Raw genomic sequence first — 21,267 nt, forward strand, 5'->3', positions numbered from 1 at the left:
AGCACTAGTAAAGTGGAAAAGGAGGATGGGCTACATAGCAAGACCTTGTCACACACACAAAAAAATGTTGAGCAGACCCAGGTCATCATTAAAGAGGGGAAAAAAATATCCTCCTGGCAATTGGCCTTCGATGTTGAGCATCTATTTCTTAAATATCTCGAAACGTCCGCTCAGGGCCCCTCAGTGCATTTGACAGGTAAGAATGAGCTGGCGGGGGGGGGGGGGGACTGAAGGCAAATTGCTTTCTCCCCGGCGCGTGACGGGCGTGCGGCTGACCGCAGCAAGGTCACGGCCACAAGGTACAGCAGAACACACTCGCAGGCCTTTGCACAAAACCGCCAGGACGAGACCAAAGGCCCCTCTCACCTCCATCCCGCCGACTGCTCAAAGAGACGGGGGAAGAGGCAGCCCCTCCAAGCCGGGATCCCCAAGACCCGGACACGCCCCTCGAGGTACCGCAGCCCGCCCCGGCCGGCCGAGAGAAATTCAAACCAACCCGGCTCCGCCCCAGCCCTGAGGCTGGCGGGAAAGGGGCCACCGCTCTCCCGCCGCCGCCCAGCCAGCCGCTCCGAAGGCCCCGCCCGCCTGTCGCGTTCGGCTTCAATCCCGGCCCACCGGTCGTTCCCCGCCAACGAAAAGACCCTCATCCAGCAGCGGAGAGCCGGCCTTCCTTCTTCCCGCGCTCGGCCCCGCCGGTCCGCGGCATCCTTCGTCTCGCCCCCCGGAAGTGACGACAGCACACCCCGCCCCTATCCCGTCGGGCCTCGCGGCGGCGGCGGCGGCGGCGGGAAGATGGCGGCAGCGGGATCCCTGGAACGCAGCTTTTTCGAGCTGAGCGGAGCCGAGCGTGAAAGACCAAGGCACTTCCGCGAGTTCACCGTCTGCAGCCTTGGTACGGAAGTGCGCTGGGGCGGTGCGATCCCATCCTTCTCCTCGTCACTTCCTCCGGGTCCCTGAGCCCCCCCCTTCCCGGGGCTCATCCTTTACGGTCCACATGCCTGTCTGGCCTCTGGGTCAGAGCTTTCCTAGGGACCCGTTCCTTCCTTTGCCACCCTCTTCCCCCTTCCCTCCTGCTGTATGGATTGTCACTCTGTCACGCCCCGCTCCCTCGGCACGCTCGGTCCCTGTCATCCCCGGACGACCACGTGTGCGGGGCTGACCGCGTTCGTTCTGCAGGCACCGCGATTGCCGCGGCCGGTGCGGGGAAATTCAGCGAGAGCGCGGGAGGTTTCTACTATGTGGAAAGCGGCAAGTTGTTCTCCGTCACCAGGAACAGGTTCATTCATTGGTAAGTGCCGTGTTCTCCAAACCCCTCCCTCCGACCCCACCCACCCGCTCGCACTCCCCGTAGGCCAGGTGGTGGGGCGAGTGAATGTATTACTGCCTGTTCCAAAGCGTCATTCCTGCCCGGCAGTAACCGACCTTAGGCAAGAGACTGTTTTCAGCTCGTGTCAGTTAGAGGAGATTTTGATACACGTTCAAGGAGTTGTACCCTTCTGACAGCACTAAAACCAGAGGAATGTTGCATAGCGATAAAGAAGCCCTGAAGAGCAATTTTAGACATGAACCTGTTATGTTTTATATAGTTATTTACAGCGTCCATTATTCTGAAGTTATCATTGAGCCTCTACCTGGCAGGCATTGTGCTAGGTGCAGGGATGAAATAATGAATAAAAATAGCTATTCTTTTCATTGTGTAAACGGTTATGATCTTGCTGTGTGAGAATAGTTGTAGACTCAGCTTTCTTGCAGCAGATTAGTGGAGAAAGACAGTAAACTAATGATCACAACATAGATCTATAAATACAGATTTCATATTTGCACCAAGGGAAGAGTAGGGATCTGAGAGGCTAATGGGAAGACCAAATGTTATTGACAGGGCAGGGAAGAACGTTGAAGGTCGATTATACTAAGATCTGAAGGCTGAAAGGTTAGTTGGGGAAGAGAGGAGCCTAACAGGTGCCATATACAAAAGCAATGAAAAGAACTTGCCAGACTTGAGGAAGATACTAAATGGTCTATGTGGTGTAAATATAGTGGGTCAAACAAAATGATCTGAGAGATGTTGAGCCTCGAGAGGTAGGCAGAGAACATGAAGAACTCTCAGGCCATTTCTAAGAATGTCAGATTATCAAGAAGTTCCTGATTTAATCAAAAGTACATTTTTAAAATGACAGCCTACTTCATTGACTATTTCAGTTAAATAGATATACAAAAGAACAATTTGAGAATGGGATTGTGTCTTAGCATGCCTAGCATGCATGAAGCCCAATTTCTCAATACCACATAAACAGAAAAAGCCTAAAGTGGTGTTCTGGCTCAAGTGGTAGAATGCTAGCCTTGAGCAAAAGAAGCTCAGGTACAGTGCTCATGCCCTGAGTGCAAGCCCTAGGATTGGCAAACATAACAAAACAAAACAATTTGCCTTTATGATGTCTGAAGTAAGATGATAGCTAATTATGAGAATAGCTAAGAAAATAAAAATATATATGCACTCAAAATATGTCTAAAGAGTAGACTGATTTTGCCTTGGTGACAGATTAAATATATAGACAGATGTAGATAAAAGAAAAAAAATCAAGGATTTTTATTTATTTTTTTGCCAGTCCTTGGCTTGAACTCAAGGCCTGGGCACCATCCCTGAGCTTTTTCTTAAGGGTAGCACTCTACCACTTGAGCCACAGCACCAATTCCAGCTTTTTCTGGTTATGTGGTACTGAGGAATCGAAACTGGGGCTTCATGAATCTTAGCCTCTAAGCCATCTTTCCATCCCCAAGAACAATTTCTTAGTTTCTGATGTGACCAACTAGATATGGATCCAGGGTTGCCACTTCTGAGATAAAAAATGGATTTTAGAATGATGTGACTAATTCTTGTAGACATACAAAATTTGAAGTAGTATCAAACAGACATTGTTTTTCGTTTTTGTATTTTTTGGTGTTTTCTTTGTTTTTGGTGTTGTTTTGTTACAGGTTTGAAGTCTAAAACAGACATGTTAAGAGGCACAAGTCTCATTTAAGAAATGCTTTCTGGGGCTGGGAAGGTGGCTCAGTGCTAGAGCGCTTGCCTTGCATGCATGAGGCCCTGGATTCCATTCCTCAGCACCATATAAGCAAAAAGAAAAATGCTGGAAGTGGTGCTGTGGCTCAAGTGATAGAGTGCTACCCTTGAGCTGAAGAGCTGAGGGACAGCGCCCAGGCTCAGAGTTCAGGCCCCACGACCGGACCACCCCCCCCCAAAAAAAAAGGAAAGAAATACTTTCTATGCCTAAAGCATTTCAGTCTATGTTGAGGTGCTAAAAATAAATAAAACAAGAATAAATTTGTTAGTTTATTTCGAGCTGAATTTGTTAGAATTTGCTGTTGTATTAGATATAGACTATAGCTGCTTTTTTTTTTTGGAGGGGGTCCGGTCGTGGGGCGTGAACTCTGGGCCTGGGCACTGTCCCTCAGCTCTTCAGCCCAAGGCTAGTGCTCTACCACTTGAGCCACATATAGCTGCTTTTTTGTCTAGAGCAACTATGATTAATAAAAATTCCTCTGTGGGGCTGGGAAGGTGGCTCAGTGGTAGAGCGCTTGCCTTGCATGCATGAGGCCCTGGGTTCCATTCCTCAGCACCATATAAGCAGAAAAAGCCAGAAGTGGCGCTGTGGCGCAAGTGGTAGAGTGCTAGCCTTGAGATGAAGAGCTGAGGGACAGTGCCCAGGCCCAGAGTTCAGGCCCCGAGTTCGGGCCCTGTGACTAACCAAAAAAAAAAAAGTTCTCTAATGTTGGAAAACTGTAGATTTTTGTTTGGATTTTCCTATCTCTCAACTTTAGTGGGTCTAGGACTTCATAATTCATTCTTTCTCTGTCTTTGTCTCTTGGTTTCTCTTTTTTTTTAATTTTTATTTATTTATTTTGGCCTGGGGGGCTGTCCCTCGGATCTTCAGCTCAAGGCTAGCACTTTACCATTTGAGACACAGCACCACTTCCAGCTTTTTCTGCTTATGTGGTGCTGAGGAATCGAACTCAGGGGCTCATGCACGAAAGGCAAGCACTCTACCACTGAGCCACCTTCCCAGCCCAGTCTCTTGGTTTCTCTGTTTCTGAGTCCCATCCCCTCTTCCCTCTTTCTTTCTGTGTGTGTGTGTGTGTGTGTGTGATTGAACACAGGGCTTTTTGCATATTGTGCACATGCTCTACGAATTGAGCCATGTCCTAGACCCAGAATTCTGTTTTCTGCAGGGTTGGCTTGAGATACTAATAGATACTCAAGAGGAAAGTGTTGAAATAGAGTGAGTTGTGTGGAGAGATTGGGTTAAATAAAGATATGTAGAGAGAGATTTGGGAATTGTTGCCATTAGTCAATATATTGTATATAATGAATGAGCTCACGTAGCAAATGAGCAAATCAAAGGTTTCTCAGGGGCCACATAAGTCTTTGTTGTAGAAGAGTTGTCCTGTGTAGTGTAGAGTATTGATCCCTAACCTTTGTCTGCTAATAACCCCTTCAGCCACTCATTTCATGACTCTTATTGTGGCAACCAAATAATCACTGTAGCTAATTGTGAGTTGTCCTTGGAGAATGGGGCAGAATCACCACCAGTTGAGAACAGCTTGTATAGAAAAGATCTAAGGAATGAATCCTGAAGTACTACAACAGTTAGGAAGATCAGGAAACAGCCAAGGAGCTCATGAGTGTATAGCTGAGGTGAAAGCCAGACACAAAGAGGATGATATGCCAGAAGCAAAGAGAAATATTTCAAGAGGAGAGTGGGAAAGAAAAACTGAAAATGCTGCATATAAGTCAAGTAAGATTGAAAATTGACCTTTTCATTGTAGAGGTTATTGATGACTTTGTTTACTTCTCTAGTAATAGGGCAACAGCCTGAATGGAGTGGGTACAGAACAGCTCTTTGAAGGAATATTGCTATGAGGGAAGCAGAGATCTCAAATGATAGTTGTAGAAAACTAGAGAAGTCTAAAGGAATAATAATAGTATATCTATGTGCAGTTGGGAATCACCTAGTAGGTACACTTGAGATGCTTGTGGTTCCTAGAAGAGAGAAATCCAAGGAATGGAAAAAATGAGATTAAAAAATATGTAGATGATGAAAAATTAAGAATTATGACAGGACAAGGTATAGTTTAGCATAGAGCACTTGTCTAACGTGTATGCAGTGAGAGTCCCTCGCAGGTTGTCTGATTCTTTAAGCTTCAAGAGTGAGTGATTTCAGGCAGAGACGAATAAAGAGTGGCTTAAAGTAGCAGTAAAGAACCAGTAGGGCATTTGTGTCTATCCTTGAAGAATAATGGAAAGAAAACAGTGAGATACTGGGTGTCAATGACTCTTGTCTGTAATCCTAGCTATTCAGGAGGATGAGATCTAAGGATCTCTCATGGAGATCCTTTCTGAGGATCAGAAATGGAACTGTGGTTCACATGTAGAGCATTAACCTTGAGCAAATAAGCACAGGGACAGCACCCAAGCCCTGTGTTCAAGCTGCAGGACCACCTAAAAAAAAGAAAAGGAAGGAGTAAAGAAAGTGGCGGTATTAGAGAGGGCTTTCAGGAGAGCAGTGCCCTCAGGGAAGATGCAGAGCCAGAAGGTAGGAAGATGATTATTCAGAGATGAAGCTGAAGATCCAGGAAATTGTGTCAGTGGAATAACTTAGTAGAAACAAAGTAGTTCTAGGGAATCAACAGAGTCAATGATGCTTATATTATTAGGAAAGGACAAGGTGTGCCTCTGGAGAATATGTATAGTGAGTACAGTAACTGAAGACCAGAGTTTGAGGAAACATTGAATGTAGAGATTAGGCCAAGGGGCAGGAGAGTGAATGGCTGAGGAGGTGGGAAGAAAATCAGGGCAGGGTACCTTCATAGAAATTGATAGGAGATAGGAGCTGGGAAGGTGGCTTAGTGGTAGAGCGCTTGCCTTGCATGCATGAGGCCCTGGGTTCGATTCCTCAGTACCACATCAGCAGAAAAAAAAAGCCAGAAGTGGCACTGTGGCTCAAGTGGTAGAGTGCTAGCCTTGAGCTGAAGAGCTGAGGGAGGAGTTCAGGCTCCATGACCAGACCCCCCCTCCCAAAAAAAAAGACATTGATTGGAGAGACTTAAGAAGGAGGATGTAGTCAAGTATGTGAAATGCTGCTAGAAAATCAAGTAAAAGAAACTGAAGGATCTATTGGAAGTGTATGAGAAACATAGCTAGTTGGATGATGGCACATGAAGGATCATAAGTTTGAGACCAGCCTGGGTAAAGATAGAGAGAGATAACAAAATAGCTGGTACTGGGAGCTCATGCCTGTAATCCTAGTTACTCAGGAGGCTGAGATTTGAGGACCATGGTCCACAGCCAGCCCAGGCAGGAAAGTCTCCAATTAACCACCAGAAAACTGGAAGTGGTACTGTGGCTTAAAGTGGTAGAGCACTGGCCTTGAGCAAAGGAGGTCAAGGACAGTATGCAAGCCCTGAGTTCAAATCCCATTACCAGCCAGGAAAAAAACAACAAAAAACAAAACAGTCAGGCACTGGTGGCTTATACCTGTAATCCTAATTACTCATGAGACTGAGATCTGAGGATCATGGTTTGAAGCCAGCATGGGCAGTAAAGTCCATGAAACTCTTATTTCCAATTAGCCACCAGAAAACTGAAAGTAGAGCTGTGACTCAAAAGGTAGAGCTCTAGCCATGGTGATCCAAAGCTCAGGGACAGCACCCAGTCCCTGAATTCATGCCCCCTCCCCCCCCACACACACACATCAAAAAGGTTGGAAGCATAATTCAAGTGATAGGTGTGAGGCTTTAGGTTTTAATCCCCAGTTCTGTAGAGTAGGGAGTATGAGATGAGAAAATAGAGAAAGTTGGCTATGGAGGAGAATGGACAGGATATGATAACTGGATTAAGAGAGGGGATTTAGGAGTGGGATGGTGTGAAGGGAGGCCAGGGACCAGTGTATTTGAATATCAAAGGAAGGCTATGGATGGATGGATACAAGAAAGATATACCTGAGAAAGTCGGAGATTGGTATTATTGTTGGAAAGAGACCTTTGTTTTTGGAAGGATGCAGGTGATGTAGATGAGGTTATAGGAAGTTTAATAGTTTATGTGGTTCCAAGGCTACCACATGGTAGAGATGTACCTGAAGAGTTCTGCCCTATAACCTAGTACAGCATGTTTGTTTAAGCACAGCATGTACTATCCTTTCTTCTTAGATGTGTGACATGTTGTAAGTTACTTGGTGCCCATTTTTAAGATCTTTTTCTAAGAATTGATTTTTTTTAAGAACATAAAATAACAAAATGTTGTCTTTTTTGTTATTGTTGTTGGTCATGTGGCTTGAATTCAGGGTCTGGGCACTGTCCCTGAGCTTTTTTGCTCAAGATGCACTCTATCACTTTGAGCCATAGCTGGTTAATTGGAGATAAGAGTGTCATGGAGTTTCCTTCCTGGACTGGCTTTGAACCTCGATCCTCAGATCTCAGCCTCCTGAGTAGCTAGGATTACAGGTTTGTACCACTGGTGCCCGACTTGAAAATATTTCTTTAGTGAGAAAAACTACCCTGTCTTATACATAAAGGGGAAATCATAAGTTTGCTATTTTTGGTGCTGTTGTACATTAAGAAATAATCAAAATGTGAAATTAAAGTCTTTTGTTTGACACTAAATAGTATATGTGGATACCACGTTCTACTAAAGTAATAAATATATGTGTTGTTAATTTTCATTACAAGCAGAGATTTCATTCAATATTATCCTATATAAATGGGTTAGCAAGTTTGGAAATGTGCTTAACAGCATCTTCATGAAATATGAATTTTGCTATACTGTGGGGGGGGGTTTGTTTTTGTTTTGTTGTTTTTTTTAATTTTTTGCCATTTTTGAGGCTTGAACTCCAGGCCTGGGCACTGTCCCTGAGCTTCTTGTGCTCAAGGCTAACACTTTACCACTTGAGCCACAGCACCACTTCGGGCTTTTTTTGTATATGTGATACTGAGGAATCAAACCCAGGGCTTCATACATGTTAGGCAAGCAGTCTACCACGAAGCCACATTCCCAGCCCCTATATTGTGTTTTATAAATCTAGATAATATGGTAATTTGGAAAGTAAAACTAGTCTGAATTTATCCAAAATTTTCAAATTTGCTAAATTCACTTGGTGTGTGTTGCTTTTTTGTTGTTGTTGTTTTTGTTTTGGTTGGTCATGGGGCTTGAACTCTAGGCCTGGGCACTGTCCCTGAGCTCTTGAGCTTAAGTGAGCACTCTACTACTTGAGCCACAGCACCACTTCCTGCTAAATTCACTTGGACACTAAGTATAAACTTAAATGTCTCTTTTCTTAACAGGAAGACTTCTGGGGATACATTGGAGCTGGTGGAGGAGTCACTGGACATAAACCTGTTGAATAATGCAGTTCGCCTAAAGTTCCAAAATTGTAGCATTTTACCTGGAGGGGTTTATGTCTCTGAGACTCAGAATCATGTGATGATCTTGATATTAACCAATCAAACAGTGCACAGGCTACTTTTACCACACCCTTCCCGGATGTATAGGAGTGTAAGTTGGTTAAGACTAATATCTTTTTACAAATTATTCTATCACAACTTTAGTGCTAGAAAGAAAAATATTCTTTGTTATTGAGGGAAATTGAGATTACGTTTTTGTTGGTAGTGATGGTGGTCGTGAGGCTTGAACTCAGCCCTGTCCCTGAGCTTTTCTGCTCAAGGCTAGCAGTCTATCACTTTGAGCCACAGTTCCACTTCTGATTTTCTGGTGGTTAATTGGAGATAAAGAGTCTCACCAACTTTTGTACTTGGGCTGGCTTTGAACCTCTGTCCTCTGATCTCAGCCTCCTCAGTGCTAGCATTACAGGCATGAGTCACCAGTACCCAGCTTGGATTCCTTATTAGTCCTGAGAAGCATACTTCGATGGCTATTAAAATGTCCAAAAAAAGCTTTTACTTGGCATAGTGACACCTGTAATTCCAGCATTGGGAGGCTGAAACAGAAGGATCCTTAGTTTGAGGCCAGCCTGAACTATGTACTAATACTTAAGATTGTCAGAAAAAAAGAAGAAAAGAGCATTATGTCTCCCCTTACCCCGCCTCTGGGCCCATGGCATTGATGCTGTCCCTGAGTTCCACTTCTGGCTTTTTGGTGGTTAATTGGAGATAAGAGTCTCATGGACTTTCTTACCCAGGCTGGCTGCAAACAGATCTCAGCCTTCTGAGTTTTCTGAGTTGTAGGATTATGGGTGTAAACCACCAGTGTCTGGCTAACAATAACTTACTTTTTTTTTTTTTCTTGTTGATTATGGGGCTTGAACTTGGGGCCTGTGGTGCTGTCCCTGAGCCTCTTTGTGTTCAAGGCTAGCACTCTACCACTTGAGCCACTATGCCACTTGCAGTTTTTGAGCGGTTAATTGGAGATAAGAGTCTCTCAGGGACTTCTCTGGGACTTTTCTGCCTGGGCTGGTTTTGAACCATGGTCCTTAGCACTGAGCCTCCTGAGTAATTAGGATTACAGATGTGAGCCACCAGTGCCTGGCTCAATAGTTTCCTTCTTTTTTTTTTTTTTTTTTGGTCGGTCGTGGGGCTTGAACTCTGGGCCTGGGCGCTGTCCCTCAGCTCTTCAAGGCGAGCGCTCTACCACTTGAGCTACAGCGCCACTTCCGGTTTTCTGGTGGTTTATTGGAGATAGGAGTCTCAAGGTCTCTCCTGCCCGGGCTGGCTTTGAACCCCGATCCTCAGATCTCAGCCTCCTGAGTAGCTAGGATTACAGGCGTGAGCCACCAGCGCCCAGCTCTCAATAGTTTTCTTAAGGGCAACTTTTCTTCTTTATAAGTTTTCTTAATGAGTAAGAGGAACTAAGCAAAATTCCAGGTTACGTTGATATTAACAGATTTTTCTTTTTCATTACCCCACAGGAGTTGGTAGTTGAAAGTCAGATGCAATCAATATTCACAGACATTGGAAAAGTTGATTTCAGGGATCCTTGCAGCTATCAACTAATTCCAGCAGTACCGGGAATAGCCCCTAATTGTACCACATCAGCAGCCTGGCTTAGCAGTGATGGAGAGGCTCTGTTTGCTCTACCATCTGCTGCTGGGGGCATCTTTGTTCTTAAGCTACCTCCTTATGACATGCCTGGTAAGAATGGGAACTGAGCATGGATTAACTTGAATTAAGAAATGTTGATGGGTGTGGTGGTGCACACCTGTAATCCCAGCACTTGGAAGGCTGAGGCAGGAGGAGCGTAAGTTTGAGTCCTTTGTGGCCCAGCCTGGGTTACATAGGAAGATCTGTCAAACAAATAAGTAAGCATTCATTTAACAGGACCTTAGAAATTGAACTTGGCAGTTTAGGAATTGCTTCTGTACAATGAGTTTTAGACAATGATTAAGGAAATATAAAGCATACTAGAGTATGATATAGCATACTATTTAAGATAGATACCCAATTTTAAGTCCTATAGTTAGTGGTAAGTTGGGTAGTTGTCCAGGTTGAGGCATTGTAATTAAGTTAATTTTGTAATTAACTGGAATGAAACTAGACTACTACCAGTTCTTAGTTACCACATTTTTTTTTTTTTTGCCAGTCCTGGGACTTGAACTCAGGGCCTGAGAGCTGTCCCTGAGCTTCTTTTGCTCAAGACTAGCACTCCATCTACCACATAAGCCCCACCTCTGGCTTTTTCTGTGTACATAGCACTGAGGAATCGAACCCAGGGCTTCATGCATGCTAGGCAAGTACTCTGCTGCTAAGCTACCTTTCCGGCCCACCACTATCTTTTCTCTGGATTATTGCATTAGCTTTGTAAATATCTCACCAGATCTGTTCTTATGCCTCTTCAGGAACATCTCAAGCAGATTGATACATTGAAAACATTAGTTATCCTGGGTGCTGGTAGCTTATACTTATAATCCTAGCTACTCTGGGCTGAGATCTGAGGATCGTGATTTAAAGCCAGCCTCCAGAAAAGTCCATAAGTCTCCTTCAACAAACTACTCAAAAAAGCAAGATGTAGAGGTACCTTCTGTGTGCCAGATAATTCTAGGGTCTAGAGATTTAGCAATAAGCCACTGTCTGTGTGAACATAGTAGTCCACTGGGGGAAGGAAAGTAGTAGAGAATTAAATTGAGCAGAATAATAGAAACAAAACATGCAAGAGGGACAGAATGATGATATATTTGGCTATAGAGAGGGTTTGAATTTTGGTTTTTTTTTGTTTGTTTGTTTTTTGGGTCCATTCTTGGGGCCTGAACCCTGGGCCTGGGTGCTGTCCCTCAGCTCTTCAGCTCAAGGCTAGCGCTCTACCACGTGAGCCAAAACACCACTTCTGGCTTTTTTTCTTTTTGCTTATGTAGTGCTGAGGAATCGAACCAAGGGCCTCATGCATGCAAGGCAAGCGCTCTACCACTGAGCCACCTTCCCAGCCCAGGGTTTGAATTTTGAAAAGGGTGGTCATGAAAAGTCTTTTAGAAAAAAAACAAAATGTTTCTTCTGAGCAGCAATATTATTTGTCTCATTTTAGACTCCTTATGCTATTATTATCACTAGTATTGATTGAAAAGATTTTTAGTATGATATCTATAGGAAAGGTACATCTAAAACACTGTTAATTACAGAAATGCAGAAGCCTACCACCTGTTATAAAGACCTTGTTTGTGATTATTTCATTTTTCCTTTTGGGTTTTCTGTAAGTATGGTGATGTCATTGCAGGGACAGTGTCAGTTGTGGAACTGAAGCAGAGTTCAGTGATGCAGCGATTGCTCACAGGCTGGATGCCAACAGCTATCAGGTGAGTGGTTTCTCACATGTAAAGGCCTGGTGTGGAGAGGATGTAATCTTTTTGCTTTGATCGGTATCTATTAGTGCTTCCAGTCTTTCTTCAAGGCATACATTACAGTGAGGAGAAAGGAGGTGTAGAATAGCATCACACTGCATCTGAGGAAAACCACAGCAGGCTGCCTTGTTTATGATGAGACACCTTGGCAGCATAACTGGCTTACTGTTTATATTCTCACCACATCCACTTTGGTGCTCTGTCCTGACTCAACAGAATTCAATCTTGTATAAAATTACTAAAGTAATAACGTTTCTTTTTTTTAGTTAGACTAAAACAATATAAGGGCAACAGTTTTCTATTATTACGTAGAGTCTTTTAAATTTTTTTGTAAAAATAGATAAAAACTAAGAACTGTAATTGTCATACAGCAGCATGTAAACTCTTGTTCCTTCTGCCAAGATTGTGCATTTATAATTTAATACATCTGCCGATATGCAAATTCTAATGACCAAGCTTGTTTGCAACTGTAAAATTCTAAAACTCAGCCTTTTTCTTTAAGAGGTGATCAGGGGCCATCAGATCGTGCCCTCAGTCTTGCTGTTCATTGTGTTGAGCATGATGCCTTTATCTTTGCCCTGTGTCAGGATCATAAACTACGAATGTGGTCTTACAAGGTAAATACTACATTTATAGTTACTATTTGTTAAAATAGGATTGTGAATTGTGAAAAGGATGAAATTATCTTTTTGTTATTGTAAAGATGATGTACAGCGGGATTACAGTTACATAAGTCAGGTAATAAATACATTTCTTTTTGAACAATGTCACCTTTTCCCTGTTTTTCTCCCAGTTTTTCCCTCCCAACCTTTTCCCACTAGTTATATAGTTCATTTTCTTTTCTTTCTTTCTTTCTTTTTGTTTTTTGCTAGTCCCAGGACTTGAACTCAGGCCCTGGGCACTGTCCCTGAGCTTCTTTTGCTCTAGGCTAGCATTCTACCACTTCTGGCTTTTTCCATGTATGTGGTGCAGAGGAATCAAACCCACAGCTTCCTGCATGCCGTAAAAATTGGGACACATTTGTACATGTATGGAAATGTCACACTAGAACCCTCTCTTATACAGCTAATGTATGCTGACTATAAAGAACTCAGTGATAATAAAATGTTGGTGAAATAAAATTTTCAAAGAGTTATCACCTTTTTTTAGGCGGGTGGGGTTGGTCATGGGGCTTAAACTATCAGGGCCTGGTGCTGTCCCTGAGCTTGTTACTCAGCTAGAGCTCTACCACTTTGAGCCACAGTGCCACTTCCAGTTTTCTGGTGGTTAATTGGAGATAAGAATCTCACAGACTTTTTTGCCCAGGCTGGCTTTGAGCCATGAGTCTCAGATCTCTGCCTCATAAGTAGCTAGGATTACAGGTAGGAGCCACCAGTCCCCAGCTGTTGAGCTAGTGATTTTTATCAGACTGAATGGGTACATTTTATTTTAACCCTTTAAAAAGAAATCTGTTGGGGGCTGAGAAGGTGGCTCAGTAGTAGAGTGCTTTCCTAGCATGCATGAGGCCCTGGGTTCCATTCCTCAGCACCACATAAACAGAAAAAACTGGAAGTGGCGCTGTGGCTCAAGTGGTAGAGCGCTACCCTTGAGCTGAAGAACTGAGGGACAGAGTCCAGGCTCAGAGTTCAAGCCCCACAACCAACAACCAAAAAAAACAAAAAACTTTTTTAAATGATAGAAGATGTTTTTCTCTCCTGAATATGCCTTCCAGATTAACTATTAACTCTTATCCTGGACAGGATCAAATGTGCGTGATGGTAGCTGACATGCTTGAATATGTTCCTGTGAACAAAGACCTTAGGTTCACTTCAGGGACTGGTCACAAGCTACGACTTGCTTATTCCCCTTCCATGGGACTCTACCTAGGAATATACATACATGCTCCAAAACGAGGACAAGTAAGCAACAAATGGGACATGTGCCAACTTATTTTGTGTGTATTGATGTGAAGAAATAGGCTCATTATGTCTATTTTAAGCCCTTTGTTCCAATGTAGATGTTTAAGTGCTATTTCTGATATGATAGAAGATTTTGTGCTCATGTGTGAAGTAGATTATCCTGAAGGAAGGGTCATGATGAGAGAATTTAAAGGAATATGAAAGGATAAGTTACCAAAATTAAGGAGTCAAATTTGGAAATCCGGGTGAAAAATATTAGAATTAATGGGAAGGAGGTAGGTGTTACTAAGTGCTCAAAGAGAAGTTAATGTTTGGAAATAATTGTGATTACTTGTAAACTGAACCTGGAGAGTGGCCCTAAGCAGGCTACTCCCCAGGGTGTATGCCACATCACTTTAGTCTGTGATTATGTCTGTCTTTCCTTTTAAGCAAGCTCTCTGTTGCTGAGCTATGTCCTCAACCATTCTTTAAACTCTTACCACACTGGGCCATTTCACCTATACTACATGCCTGCCCTTCTCACAGAAGCACCTGTACAGATGTTCCCTAGACTGATTTCCTCTCTGAAACCCCACTTCCCCACTGCACTCCCTGGGCTGGCAAAGTTACCTGCTTTTGTCTAGCCACTTAATTGTTTTAGTACTGGATTGCTCAGGAATGAAATGGAAGAGAAGGAAAGAAAATGTGCTCATTCTCAAAGATGGTTTTATCTAAAGCCCAAAGTTATCATGCAACTGATACATTCATCTGATTCATAGTCTATTGTCTCTTCCAGAAGATCAGCCCTTCACATATTTGAGACACCTGTCTGTCTCCTGATTGTGTTCTTTGTATGTTGATTGTAGATAATGGGAGTACTGATCCTGCTCTCATTTCCTTCAGTTGTGTTTCATGTAACATTCTCTTGGATTTTCACTGAGGACTTTACCCATGTTAAGTTAGGCATAATCTGCCATTGAGCTTGAACTTGTAGCTCTGAAGTTGCCATTTTATTTTTATTTTTTATTTTATTTTATTTTTTTTCTTTTTTTGGGTCCGGTCGTGGGCCTGAACTCTGGGCCTGGGTGCTGTCCCTCAGCTCTTCAGCTCAAGGCTAGCACTCTACCACTTGAGCCACAGCACCACTTCCAGCTTTTTTCTTTTTGCTTATGTGGTGCTGAGGAATTGAACCCAGGGCCTCAGGCATGCAAGGCAAGCGCTCTACCACTGAGCCACCTTCTCAGCCCATTGCCATTTTAAACAATAGAATTATCAAAAAGAATGGAGATCTAGAGATTGTTTACACAATAGTGTGAATGAATTTAACACTACTAAACTATATATTTTTAAATGGTTAAGACAGTAAATTTTATGTTACATGTATTTTGCTATAGTATTTGATTATTTCAAGTAATAAATTTATTAATTTGTGTTTTCACAGTTCTGCGTTTTCCAGTTGGGTAGCATTGAGCATAACCGCTACTGCCTAGATCACATTTCCTCACTCTTTACTTCTCAGGTAAGTTGAATCATGTTTTGCATGCCACACAAGTAGAATAAAAAAGTATTGGAAGCCAGGAGCTGATGGCTCACACCTGTAATTCTAGCTAGTTTGGAGGATGAGATTTGAGGATCGCAATTCAAAGCCACCCTGGACAGGAAAGTCTGTGAGACTATTGTCTCCAAACATCTACCAGAAAACTGGAAGTCGGGGCTGGGAAAGTGGCTTAGTGGTAGAGCGCTTGCCTTGCATGCCTGAGGCCCTGGGTTCGATTCCTCAGCACCACATAAGCAAAAAGAAAAAAAGCCGGAAGTGGCGTTATGGCTCAAGTGGTAGAATACTAACCTTGAGCTGAAGAGCTGAGGGACAGTGCCCAGGCCCAGAGTTCAGGCCCCACGACCGGACCCCCCCAAAAAAAAATCCAGAAAACTGGAAGTCGTACTGTGGCTTAGAGTGGGAGAACACTTGAGCAGAGGAGTTCAGGGACAGTGCCCAGGCACCGAGTCTTTAAGCCCTACAACTGACCCAAAAAACTAGTATTGGAGCCAGCACTGCTTTCTCACACTTATAATCCTAGGTAGTTAGGAGGCTGAGATACGATCTTGGTTTGAAGCCACTCTGGCAGAAAAGTCTTTGAGATTCCTATTGCTAATTAACCAGCAAAAAAGGTATGACTGGAAGTGTGACTCAAGTGGAAGACCAGCTATGAGTGAAACTTCCAGGCTCTGGATTTTAAACCCCAATAGTACCAGGGAGATATGTGTTTACAAACACACAAACACACACATATATGAAGGACTGCTTGAGCCCAGAAGTTGTAGATCATAGTGGTCATCTCAAACCAAAGTGTTGTAATGAGATTGTAGACTTTCAAACTGAGTATTTCATGATACATGGAAATAAAGTTTTATTTGCCCTTAATACCAAGTTCATATTATTCAAAGTTTTGTTTTTTTATTTGCATTTACCTCTCCTATCATATAAATTTAAGTTGCTACCAACTACTACCTTTTCTTTCATATTTTAACCCTTTTTCCCCATTTCTTCCTAGGAGACATTGGTTGATTTTGCCTTAACCTCCACGGATATCTGGGCCCTATGGCATGATGCTGAGAACCAAACAATTGTGAAATACATCAACTTTGAACAGTATGAGTTACTTTATTCTTTCATTTTGCTTTACCCTAAACAGTTTCATGCTGAAAGAACAAAACTCTTTATGTGGGACCAAATAAAGATTTTTTTTGTTTGTTTTGTTTTGCCAGTCCGGGGACTTGAATTCAGGGTCTGGGCACTGTCCCTGTGATTCTTTGCTCAAGGCTAGCACTCTATCCTTTGAGGGCCAGCCACTTTGGGTTTTTTCTGTTTATGTGGTACTAAGGAATCAAACCCAGGAATTCATGCATGCTAGGCAAGCACTCTACCACTAAGCCACACTGCCAGCCCATAAAGGGTTTTCATTTGAAGGATTTTGATCTATTTTAGAAGTGCATTCTTTTGCATTTATATTATTTTGTGTTTGGCTTTTTTTTTTTTTTCTTGGTGCCAGTCTTGGGGCTTGAATGTAGGGCCTGGGTGCTGTCCCTAAGTTTTTCTGTTCAAAGCTATGTCTAGCATTCTACCAATTGAGCCACAACTTCATTTCTGGCTTTTTTTTGGTATTTGTTGCCCTTTAATTTTAGAATGAGCTAGGGATGTTTAGGGTTAGACTAAGATATAGAAATTATATTTATTGGGGCTGGGAAGGTGGCTCAGTGGTAGAGTGCTTGCCTTGCATGCATGAGGCCCTGTGTTTGATTCCTCAGCACCACATAAGCAAAAATAAAAAAGCTGGGAGTAGTGCTGTGGCTCAAGTAGTAGAGTGCTAGCCTTGAGCTGAAGAGCTGAGGGACAGCGCCCAGGCTCAGAGTTCAGGCCCACGACTGGCCCCCCCCCCCCCGCAAAAAAAAAATATATATATATATATTTCTTGGGAGAGACTACATTTAACAGAAATACCTAGATTTTAGAAGTTTACATCTAAGCAAAAACTGTTCCAACTGCTTACAACTTACTAAGATACTGCAAGTCCCTTTATGTTCTTTATTTCCTCATCACAAGAGGAGAAATAGAGTGGAAAATTGATGTTTCTCAAGCTTTTTAAGTCAAACTTTTTGTTTTTCTTTCAGGAGAAAATAAATGGCAGTATAAAAAACAAAATGTTGGGCTGGGAAGGTGGCTCAGTGGTAGAGCGCTTGCCTTGCATGCTCGAGGCCCTGGGTTCCATTCCTCAGCACCACATAAGCAAAAAGAAAAAAGTGGAAGTGGTGCTGTGGCTCAGATGGTAGAGCGCTAGCCTTGAGCTGAAGAGCTGAGGGACAGCGCCCAGGCCCAGAGTTCAGGCCCCACGACCAGACCCAAAAAAAAAAAAAATGTTGTTTTATGAACATGAAATTAGAGTATAATTTAAGACCTTGGGTATGTAACTTAGTGGTAGAACATTGGACTAGCACAGAGCCCTAGGTTTTATCCCTAGCACCACACACACACACACACACACAATAATACAATTTCACATGTTGGTAATCTCTAATGTGAGACATATTTTGGCTTTTTTTTTTCTGTTTTGAGTGGTACTGGGGTTTTGAACTCCAGGCTTTATGCTTGCCAAGCAGGGATTATAACACTTGAGCTACACCCCCTAGCCCTTTTTGCTCTTTGCTTTTTTTTTTATAGAATCTCACTTTTAGTCCAAGCTGGCCCAAACCACAATCCTCCTGTTTTCACTACCTGTGTTGTAGTTGGGATGAGAGGTACGAACCACTATGCTCACCTTATTTTGGTTGAGATGGAATCTTGCATTTTTCTCCCCGGGTATCCTCAGACAGTGATTCTCCCAGGCTCAATCTTGAATAGCTAGGATTACAGATATGACACTTGTTTAGTTTAAAATATTTTATTGGTTAAAAATACTTCCTTTGCTGGACACAGGTGGCTCACATCTGTAATCCTAGCTACTTAGGAGGCAGAGATCTGAGGATCATAGTTCAAAGCCAGACAGAGCAAGTAAGTCCCTGAGCCTCTTATCTCCAATTAACCACCAGAAAACTGCAAGTGGCTCTGTGGCTCAAGTGGTAGAGTGCTCACCTTGAGCTGAAGAGCTCAGGGACAGTGCATAGGCCCAGAGTTCAAGCCCCACGAATGACAAAAAACAACAACAAAAACTTTTATTTTTTGCACTACTGAGGATCAAACCCAAGGTTTTGCCCCTACAAATACATTAAAAAACAAAACAAAACAATTTTATCTGGATTCTGGTCGTTCTTCCTGTAATCCTAGCTACTGAGGAGGCTGAAATCTGAGATCACAGCTTAAAGCCAACTTGGGCAGGAAAGTCCATGAGATTTTTATCTCCAGTTAAGCACCAAAAAGAAAAAAAAAATCAAAAAGCTAGAAGTAGAGCTGGCTAGTATGCTAAAACCCTGAGTGTAAGCCCAGGACTGCCAGAAAAACAAAAGTTTTAAAGTGGAACCTGTGTATGTGTGTATACTGTTCTGGGGCTTGAATTCAGGGTGTGGGCAATGTCCCTTAGCTTTTTCACTCAAGGCTGACACTTTATGACTTGAGTCACAGCTCTATTTACAGCTTTCGGTGGCTAACTGGAGATACAAGTCTCACTTCCTGCCATTCCTGGCTTTGAACCATGATCCTCAGATCTCAGCCTCTTGAGTTACAAGTGTGAGCCAGCCACTAGCTCCCAGCTCTTCACACCCCCATCCCCCCAAAAATAGACTAGGCTAGCTTCAACTCATGATCTCCTACCTCAGTTTTCTGAGTGCTAAAATAGCACTTTCATATACACCCTTGAAAGATTCTGTGAAATACAACTTGAGACATGAAGCTAATAGAACCCTTTAGGTCAACAGTATAGGTTAGATTCTAGAAATGCCCAGATGGACCCCAAGCCAAACCTCAGAAATGATAAGAGGGCAAATAGCGTTTGAGCAAATTACACAAGTCTGTAGTTAAAGCAAGTTAGGAATCTAATTGTGATATATCCTAAACTTCACTCTTCACATCTGTAAAAGCATGTATAATATCTCTTCCAAATAATTACCATAAGGCATACATAAATAATATCTAGAACTGCAGCTGGCATAATGTTTAGAAAAGAATAACTGCAACCAGGAGTCAGTGGATAATGCCTGTAGGAGGCTGAGATGTCAGTATCTAGTTTGAAACTAGCCTAGGCAGAAAAGCCTGTAATACTCTTATCTCCAATTAACCAGTCAGAAGTGCTAGCCTTGAGCAGGAAAAAATAAAGGGACTGCCCAAGCCTCCTGAGTTCAAGCTCCAGCACCGGCACACACACATGACAAAAACTAACTGCAGCATAAATGTGGCCTATTAGTAGGTTAAAGTTTGAAGTTGGAAGGTAGAAAGAGGACACCTGTAACAGACTACTAATATAGAACCAATCAAGTGGTTCATTTCAGTGATAAAGTTCCAACAGTGAAAGTTTCATTTTTATGTAAATTGTTGAACTTTTTTTTTCTCCATAGTAATGTTGCAGGCCAATGGAATCCAGTCTTTATACAGTCTCTGCCAGAGGAAGATATTGTCATCAGAGATGACCAAGACCCCAGAGTAAGCATGCTAAAGTGCTGCATAGGGGGATGGCTTGCCCTTCTAGGTGGGAGACCGTGCTATTAGAACTGATCCTCCAAAAAGAACACATTGATTTCTGCTGCTAAGAAGTTCAGTATCATCTGTTTCAGCCTGAAGTAGAACAAAGCCTTGAGGGCTTGGCTCCTCCCTTCTCTCTATGATGGTCCTGTTGGGCTTTTCTTAGGCAGACTCTCCCCAAAAGAGTTTGCATTCTGTAAACTTAGTAACCCTAGAAGAAAGAGAGCACTGCTGTCATTGGCCTGGCTTGAGTCATGTGTTCATTCCTGACCTGGTTACTATAATTAGAAGTGATAGAAGTTCTAGTTCTAGCCTGGCATGGGACACAGATCCATCTTGGGCTTGCTATTGCAGTACTGGGTGAAGTTAATTGAGTATAGATGGAGAAAGAATGGCTTCCCAAAGAAAGATAAGAGATTTTTAATCAAATAAGGAGAATTGATTCTGGGCATGCACTAATGCTAAGTGCCCATTATATTATTTGTGCTTGTAGGATACCTACAAACTAGACTGGGCTTGAATTCAGGGCCTGGGCACTGTCTCGAGCTTCTTTTTTTTTTTTTTTTGCTCAACGCTAGGACTGTACTACTTGAGCCACAGCACAACTTTTCTGTTTATGTGGTATGGAAGAATTGAACCTAACGCTTCGTGCATCCTAGGCAAGCACACTACCACTGAGCCACATTCGCAGACATTTGATTTTTTGGTGGTGGAACTGGGCTTGAATTCAGTGCCTCACTCACCTTTCTTATGTGGGTAATGCTTCATTCTAGTCTCACTTATTTGCTAATTAATTAGAAACAGAGGCTCACTTTTCTGCCCAGGATGTCTTCCAGCTGTGATCCTCCACATGTTAGCCTGAATAGATGGCATGATACAAGAGTGAGTTACTAGGACTTGGCTTTTGATAATTTTTAATAGGCATAGTAATTATATATTTTAAATGGACATAATTATATTTATTGGCATGTTTGTGTATATGTAATGTATATATGTCTAATAATTGTATACATATTTTATAATTGTATATATGTAATAGTTGTACATATTTATATTTATAGCTTCTGATAATTTTTAGTAGATATAATGTATATATTCATTGGCATAATAATTATGCAGGTATATACATTTATATTTTGGGATACAGTGTAATCATGATACATGTACACAGAATGTAACTATCAAATCAATTTGATTAGCATTCCATCTTCATAAAACTTAAGCTTGGGTACAAGCTTATTCTTTTTTTTTGGGGGGGGGGTCCGGTCGTGGGGCCTGAGCTCTGGGCCTGGGCACTGTCCCTCAGTTCTTCAGCTCAAGGCTAGCGCTCTACCACTTGAGCCACAGCACCACTTCTGGCTTTTTTCTTTTTGCTTATGTGGTGCTGAGG

At 42.6% G+C, this 21,267-nt stretch overlaps 1 protein-coding gene across 2 annotated transcripts in view; it reads left to right on the plus strand.

Moving 5' to 3' along the window:
- The first annotated feature begins 753 nt into the window (after positions 1 to 753).
- Nup160 (nucleoporin 160kDa) overlaps positions 754 to 21,267 on the plus strand; it is a 56,123-nt gene continuing 35,609 nt past the window's right edge. For both annotated transcript variants that reach the window (XM_013030043.1, XM_013030044.1), the window contains exons 1-10: positions 754 to 892; positions 1,177 to 1,288; positions 8,335 to 8,545; positions 9,915 to 10,137; positions 11,711 to 11,789; positions 12,337 to 12,451; positions 13,574 to 13,732; positions 15,153 to 15,230; positions 16,264 to 16,361; positions 19,754 to 19,838. In XM_013030043.1, coding sequence (XP_012885497.1) covers positions 793 to 892; positions 1,177 to 1,288; positions 8,335 to 8,545; positions 9,915 to 10,137; positions 11,711 to 11,789; positions 12,337 to 12,451; positions 13,574 to 13,732; positions 15,153 to 15,230; positions 16,264 to 16,361; positions 19,754 to 19,838 — 1,260 coding nt within the window. In that variant the 5' untranslated portion in view covers positions 754 to 792. The remainder of the gene's footprint in view (positions 893 to 1,176; positions 1,289 to 8,334; positions 8,546 to 9,914; positions 10,138 to 11,710; positions 11,790 to 12,336; positions 12,452 to 13,573; positions 13,733 to 15,152; positions 15,231 to 16,263; positions 16,362 to 19,753; positions 19,839 to 21,267) is intronic.

Source organism: Dipodomys ordii, unplaced genomic scaffold (genome assembly GCF_000151885.1).
Source record: "Dipodomys ordii isolate 6190 unplaced genomic scaffold, Dord_2.0 Scaffold125, whole genome shotgun sequence".
In the NCBI taxonomy this organism is placed as follows: Eukaryota; Metazoa; Chordata; class Mammalia; order Rodentia; family Heteromyidae; genus Dipodomys; species Dipodomys ordii.